General features: G+C 34.0%; 1 protein-coding gene across 1 annotated transcript in view; it reads right to left on the reverse strand.

Moving 5' to 3' along the window:
- The window catches only part of LOC139496457 (uncharacterized), a 35,721-nt gene extending 27,728 nt beyond the window's left edge, over positions 1-7,993 (reverse strand). Inside the window, exon 1 of the mRNA XM_071285077.1 lies at positions 7,909-7,993. Coding sequence (XP_071141178.1) covers positions 7,909-7,915 — 7 coding nt within the window. The 5' untranslated portion in view covers positions 7,916-7,993. The remainder of the gene's footprint in view (positions 1-7,908) is intronic.
- Between the last annotated feature and the right edge of the window lie 395 nt (positions 7,994-8,388).

Consider the following 8,388-nt stretch of genomic DNA (forward strand, 5'->3'; position numbering starts at 1 on the left):
ATGAAGAGTCTAAATTCCTGTTTCTATCATCTATTATCACCCGCGATGAAAGGACAAATGAAGAGTCTAAATTCCTGTTTCTATCATCTATTATCCCCCGAGGTGAAAGGACAATTGAAGAGTCTAAATTCCTGTTTCTATCATCTATTATCACCCGAGGTGAAAGGACAAATGAAGAGTCTAAATTCCTGTTTCTATCATCTATTATCACCCGAGGTGAAAGGACAAATGATGAGTCTAAATTCCTGTTTCTATCATCTATTATCACCCGAGATGAAAGGACAAATGAAGAGTCTAAATTCCTGTTTCTATCATCTATTATCACCCGAGATGAAAGGACAAATGATGAGTCTAAATTCCTGTTTCTATCATCTATTATCACCCGAGGTGAAAGGACAAATGAAGAGTCTAAATTCCTGTTTCTATCATCTATTATCCCCCGAGGTGAAAGGACAAATGAAGAGTCTAAATTCCTGTTTCTATCATCTATTATCACCCGAGATGAAAGGACAAATGATGAGTCTAAATTCCTGTTTCTATCATCTACTATCACCCGAGGTGAAAGGACAAATGATGAGTCTAAATTCCTGTTTCTATCATCTATTATCACCCGAGATGAAAGGACAAATGAATAGTCTAAATTCCTGTTTCTATCATCTATTATCCCCCGAGGTGAAAGGACAAATGAAGAGTCTAAATTCCTGTTTCTATCATCTATTATCACCCGAGATGAAAGGACAAATGATGAGTCTAAATTCCTGTTTCTATCATCTATTATCCCCCGAGATGAAAGGACAAATGAAGAGTCTAAATTCCTGTTTCTATCATCTATTATCACCCGAGGTGAAAGGACAAATGATGAGTCTAAATTCCTGTTTCTATCATCTATTATCACCCGAGATGAAAGGACAAATGAAGAGTCTAAATTCCTGTTTCTATCATCTATTATCACCCGAGATGAAAGGACAAATGATGAGTCTAAATTCCTGTTTCTATCATCTATTATCACCCGAGGTGAAAGGACAAATGAAGAGTCTAAATTCCTGTTTCTATCATCTATTATCACCCGAGATGAAAGGACAATTGAAGAGTCTAAATTCCTGTTTCTATCATCTATTATCACCCGAGATGAAAGGACAAATGAAGAGTCTAAATTCCTGTTTCTATCATCTATTATCACCCGAGGTGAAAGGACAAATGATGAGTCTAAATTCCTGTTTCTATCATCTATTATCACCCGCGATGTAAGGACAAATGAAGAGTCTAAATTCCTGTTTCTATCATCTATTATCACCCGCGATGTAAGGACAAATGAATAGTCTAAATTCCTGTTTCTATCATCTATTATCACCCGCGATGAAAGGACAAATGAAGAGTCTAAATTCCTGTTTCTATCATCTATTATCCCCCGAGGTGAAAGGACAATTGAAGAGTCTAAATTCCTGTTTCTATCATCTATTATCACCCGAGGTGAAAGGACAAATGATGAGTCTAAATTCCTGTTTCTATCATCTATTATCACCCGCGATGAAAGGACAAATGAAGAGTCTAAATTCCTGTTTCTATCATCTATTATCACCCGAGATGAAAGGACAAATGATGAGTCTAAATTCCTGTTTCTATCATTTATTATCACCCGAGGTGAAAGGACAAATGAAGAGTCTAAATTCCTGTTTCTATCATCTATTATCACCCGAGGTGAAAGGACAAATGAAGAGTCTAAATTCCTGTTTCTATCATCTATTATCACCCGCGATGTAAGGACAAATGAATAGTCTAAATTCCTGTTTCTATCATCTATTATCCCCCGAGGTGAAAGGACAATTGAAGAGTCTAAATTCCTGTTTCTATCATCTATTATCCCCCGAGGTGAAAGGACAAATGATGAGTCTAAATTCCTGTTTCTATCATCTATTATCACCCGAGGTGAAAGGACAAATGAAGAGTCTAAATTCCTGTTTCTATCATCTATTATCACCCGCGATGTAAGGACAAATGAATAGTCTAAATTCCTGTTTCTATCATCTATTATCCCCCGAGGTGAAAGGACAATTGAAGAGTCTAAATTCCTGTTTCTATCATCTATTATCACCCGAGGTGAAAGCACAAATGAAGAGTCTAAATTCCTGTTTCTATCATCTATTATCACCCGAGATGAAAGGACAAATGAAGAGTCTAAATTCCTGTTTCTATCATCTACTATCACCCGAGGTGAAAGGACAAATGAAGAGTCTAAATTCCTGTTTCTATCATCTACTATCACCCGAGGTGAAAGGACAAATGAAGAGTCTAAATTCCTGTTTCTATCATCTATTATCCCCCGAGGTGAAAGGACAAATGAAGAGTCTAAATTCCTGTTTCTATCATCTATTATCACCCGAGATGAAAGGACAAATGAATAGTCTAAATTCCTGTTTCTATCATCTACTATCACCCGAGGTGAAAGGACAAATGATGAGTCTAAATTCCTGTTTCTATCATCTATTATCACCCGAGATGAAAGGACAAATGAATAGTCTAAATTCCTGTTTCTATCATCTATTATCCCCCGAGGTGAAAGGACAAATGAAGAGTCTAAATTCCTGTTTCTATCATCTATTATCCCCCGAGGTGAAAGGACAAATGAAGAGTCTAAATTCCTGTTTCTATCATCTATTATCACCCGAGATGAAAGGACAAATGAAGAGTCTAAATTCCTGTTTCTATCATCTATTATCCCCCGAGGTGAAAGGACAAATGAAGAGTCTAGATTCCTGTTTCTATCATCTACTATCACCCGAGATGAAAGGACAAATGATGAGTCTAAATTCCTGTTTCTATCATCTATTATCCCCCGAGGTGAAAGGACAAATGAAGAGTCTAAATTCCTTTTTCTATCATCTATTATCACCCGAGATGAAAGGACAAATGAAGAGTCTAAATTCCTGTTTCTATCATCTATTATCCCCCGAGGTGAAAGGACAAATGAAGAGTCTAGATTCCTGTTTCTATCATCTATTATCACCCGAGATGAAAGGACAAATGAAGAGTCTAAATTCCTGTTTCTATCATCTATTATCCCCCGAGGTGAAAGGACAAATGATGAGTCTAAATTCCTGTTTCTATCATCTATTATCACCCGAGGTGAAAGGACAAATGAATAGTCTAAATTCCTGTTTCTATCATCTATTATCACCCGAGGTGAAAGGACAAATGAAGAGTCTAAATTCCTGTTTCTATCATCTATTATCACCCGAGGTGAAAGGACAAATGAAGAGTCTAAATTCCTGTTTCTATCATCTATTATCACCCGAGATGAAAGGACAATTGAAGAGTCTAAATTCCTGTTTCTATCATCTATTATCACCCGAGATGAAAGGACAAATGAAGAGTCTAAATTCCTGTTTCTATCATCTATTATCACCCGAGATGAAAGGACAATTGAAGAGTCTAAATTCCTGTTTCTATCATCTATTATCACCCGAGGTGAAAGGACAAATGAAGAGTCTAAATTCCTGTTTCTATCATCTATTATCCCCCGAGGTGAAAGGACAAATGAAGAGTCTAAATACCTGTTTCTATCATCTATTATCCCCCGAGATGAAAGGACAAATGAAGAGTCTAAATTCCTGTTTCTATCATCTATTATCACCCGAGATGAAAGGACAAATGAAGAGTCTAGATTCCTGTTTCTATCATCTATTATCACCCGAGATGAAAGGACAAATGAAGAGTCTAAATTCCTGTTTCTATCATCTATTATCCCACGTGGTGAAAGGACAAATGAAGAGTCTAAATTCCTGTTTCTATCATCTATTATCCCCCGAGATGAAAGGACAAATGAAGAGTCTAAATTCCTGTTTCTATCATCTATTATCACCCGAGGTGAAAGGACAAATGAAGAGTCTAAATTCCTGTTTCTATCATCTATTATCACCCGCGATGTAAGGACAAATGAATAGTCTAAATTCCTGTTTCTATCATCTATTATCACCCGAGGTGAAAGGACAAATGAAGAGTCTAAATTCCTGTTTCTATCATCTATTATCACCCGCGATGTAAGGACAAATGAATAGTCTAAATTCCTGTTTCTATCATCTATTATCCCCCGAGATGAAAGGACAAATGAAGAGTCTAGATTCCTGTTTCTATCATCTATTATCACCCGAGATGAAAGGACAAATGAAGAGTCTAAATTCCTGTTTCTATCATCTATTATCCCCCGAGGTGAAAGGACAAATGAAGAGTCTAGATTCCTGTTTCTATCATCTATTATCACCCGAGATGAAAGGACAAATGATGAATCTAAATTCCTGTTTCTATCATCTATTATCCCCCGAGATGAAAGGACAAATGAAGAGTCTAAATTCCTGTTTCTATCATCTATTATCCCCCGAGGTGAAAGGACAAATGAAGAGTCTAGATTCCTGTTTCTATCATCTATTATCACCCGAGATGAAAGGACAAATGAAGAGTCTAGATTCCTGTTTCTATCATCTATTATCACCCGAGATGAAAGGACAAATGAAGAGTCTAGATTCCTGTTTCTATCATCTATTATCACCCGAGGTGAAAGGACAAATGCAGAGTCTAAATTCCTGTTTCTATCATCTATTATCACCCGAGGTGAAAGGGCAAATGAAGAGTCTAAATTCCTGTTTCTATCATCTATTATCACCCGAGGTGAAAGGGCAAATGAAGAGTCTAAATGGGATTTTCTATTATCTACTATCACCCGAGGTGAAAGGGCAAATAAAAGTGTAAATGGCAGTTTATTCACTATCTTCAACTTGGATGGAAAAAAACCAAATGTGTTCTTCAACGCCTGAATTATTTGAATTGATTTTGAGTGGACAGAATTATACATTAGAGTTAAATAAAAGATGTTGATAAATTCGATATAGTAGGTTCCCAAGATGTGAATGTAAAATGGTTGTCCGAGTTAATACGCAATTTCTGACATCCGGAACATTTTGGGACAATCTCGGTTTAATGGTAGAGATTGTTTCGCTCAGTATATATTTGAGAATATTCAATATATTTTCACTATGCCTAAAAATGGTTCATTTCTTCATTTCCGAAAGAGGGAAGACATTGTACCGTTTACATAATTATATACATATAAATAATGACACAAACATTACAAATAATTTGTTCAAATATCCATAAATAAGCTATGTGATCGCTAGCATATAAATATTATACTGAAGTTTTCATTAAATATTCCTCAAAGATTGAAGTATAAGTTATACATAGTCTACCTGCACTTGTCCAGAGATAAATGACCTTGTATAAAATTTTATAGATCATGTACAAATTTATCCAGTTGGGTTTATCATGTAAGTAAACACTCTATTCAGAGATTACTGAATGACCATGTCACGTAAAACCAATTACACATGTTACGTAAAACCAATTACACATGTTACGTAAAACCAATTACACATGTTACGTAAAACCAATTACACATGTTACATAAAACCAATTACACATGTTATGTAAAACCAATTACACATGTTACGTAAAACCAATTACACATGTTATGTAAAACCAATAACACATGTTACGTAAAACCAATTACACATGTTATGTAAAACCAATTACACATGTTACGTAAAACCAATTATTTCTTGTGCAGCATAAATACTGCAATCTGATTGGTTGTTCACCAGAGGATAAATAAAATGTTGCCAAAATTAAAAAAAATATATGAAATTTTGCCAAAAAAAATCAAAAAATAAAATTTTGCCAAAATAAAGAAAAAAAATAAGAAAATGTAAAAAAAAAAGAACACAAAAAATTTCTGAATTTTTCCAAAAATAAAGTAAAAAAGTATTTGACAATGCGCAGCAACATTGACATTGAAAAAACATTACGCTGGAAATTTTTGGTTACACCGTTACATTTTCAGCAGTTTGTCTATTTCAAATCTCATAAAATTTGATTATCAAACATTGAATATTGCCATCACTGTTGGTATTATTTCTGTACCAAAATTTTTAGTACTTTAAAATACAGGTACCTAAGTATTACAATAATTTTAAAGTAAAGAAATAGTACTAAATATTAAAGGTAAATTTACAGTACTACAGATGTTTAGTACAGAAATAGTACCTATGCAAAAGGTAGCTGTGTACTATTAAGTGTATTGGGGAAGTTAAGAGTTTCAATAAGAGTATTTCAATTGTCACTTCAAAGATGCAAAAGTTTAGTACCAACGTTTATTACTTTATTTTATTAATGTGATACTTTCTCCGGGTACTATATAAACAAGTTTGTTCAGTTGGTGATCTATCTGTGTATTCCAACTTTGTAATTTTATTTAAAGGTAACCTACACCAAGTCGAGTAAAGTCTCACCCCAAACAACACCAAAAAAAAAATAATACAAGTGTTGAAGATACCTATAGATATTAAATGCAATAGTGGTATACCGCTGTTCAATAGTCTTAAGTAAATTAAACGAAAACAAATCCCGGTCATAAATCAAAACAGCCAAAATCACATCAACTATATAGGGAAAACAACGGACCAACAGAAATACTGTAAGGTTACAATAAACCAACACCAACATAAATATAGGGTATTCAACAAAAATCACAGAAAAAAGATATACCAACATGAATAAAACGAGAAACAAAAAAAGTAACAATACTATGGATTCATTATTATTCGTTGGATACCAATTTTCGTGTTTTTCATGGGTACACACATACCACGAAATTAAATATTTCACGAATAACAAATTTTCTATAGGCTTGTATAAGGTATAGGTGGGAGGGTTGAGATCTCATTAACATGTTTAACCCCGCCGCATTTTTGCGCCTGTCCCTAGTCAGGAGCCTCTAGCCTTTGTTAGTCTTGTATTATTTTTAATTTTAGTTTCCTGTGTACAATTTTGAGTTTAGTATGGCGTTCATTATCACTGGGTTAGTGTATATATTTGTTTGGAGGCCAGCTGGAGGACGCCTCCGGGTGCGGGAATTTCTCGCTGCATTGAAGACCTGTTGGTAACCCTCTGTTGTCGTCTGTTGTTGTCTCTTTGACACATTCCCCATTTCCATTCTCAATTTTATTGTAAAGACACTATGACAAAACCACGAAATTAAATATCCACGAATATACAAGTTTTCCTAAATCCACGAAAAGGTGCAACCTCGAAAATAAATGATTCCACGGTAATACTGCAAAAAGAATTATTGATGCGACTTTTTAGCTGGAGGAACCAACGCTCATAGAAAGCAAGATCTATGAATGCCTAAGGAGAGCGACAAGACTTCATGTAGTTTTACGTCGTATATATTCTGCAAAGTGCTTAATTAGAGGAACATTTCTATTAAGGTGGCTCCGGACTATTCGACTGCGCATAATTTCACGCATGAATTACAAACGTATTTGTCGTAAATTCGATATATTTTTTTTCTAATATTTTGATTGATTAGAAATGTTAAATCATTGTAGTTATGTGACTAATAGAATATGTTCGTTATCATCCGTATTTGTTAAAGGGTCAAAATGACATTTCACCCATTTTCATCATTTTCACGCCAAAATTTGGGTTTAAGGCAAAATATTTTTTTTCCTTATTCGTGACCTATGTTTTGTATTTGCCCATTCTTTGAAGCTATAGTCATGATAGTTCAGCTTTTTATATTACAATTTTGGACCAAGTGTCAAAGAACGTTTTTTTGATATTCCGATAAAAATATGTCAACACCTCTATTTTCCCTATCATTTCATTGAAAAATGGTCCCTTTTTATACATACCTGTTTAAAAGTAAAATTTTGAGCTTAAATGGTCCGTAACCCCTTATTTTTTTTCGACCAATTTGATTCACTTTCTGTAAAGAATAAAACAACAAAATATACGGCCTTTCTGATGGAAACTTCGAATAGGCCCGAGCCACCTTAATACATTGTAAATACATACCTTCCATGATCACTTTCTTAGCGTGACAAATAGTAACACCTTATCTATTTTTCTTTGTTTATCTCAAGTAAATTGTCATTAAATATCAACTATGTCATTCATTTAGTACAATAATATATAACATTTCATATGGTTGACCCTATATATACTGGTAATACTTTAGAATGAATGATTATATAAATCGTTTAACTTTATATGTTGGTAGTAGATATAAGAACAGGAATAGAATAGTTGTATATCACATATAATACAGTCATGGTTATATATATATATATATATATATATATATATGTGTGTAGTGCATTAGAACTTGTTTTTCTGTCATCATATTATATATCAGAATTAAATTGTATAGCTCACCCTGAATATATTGGTCGTACATTAGACATGTTAGAACGAGATGTTTCAATAATTAAAAATTAAACAGATCAAGTCATTTATCATGTATATATAGTACACAGGGAAAATTCACTCGCATTA

Source organism: Mytilus edulis, chromosome 11, assembly GCF_963676685.1.
Source record: "Mytilus edulis chromosome 11, xbMytEdul2.2, whole genome shotgun sequence".
NCBI classification, from domain to species: domain Eukaryota; kingdom Metazoa; phylum Mollusca; class Bivalvia; order Mytilida; family Mytilidae; genus Mytilus; species Mytilus edulis.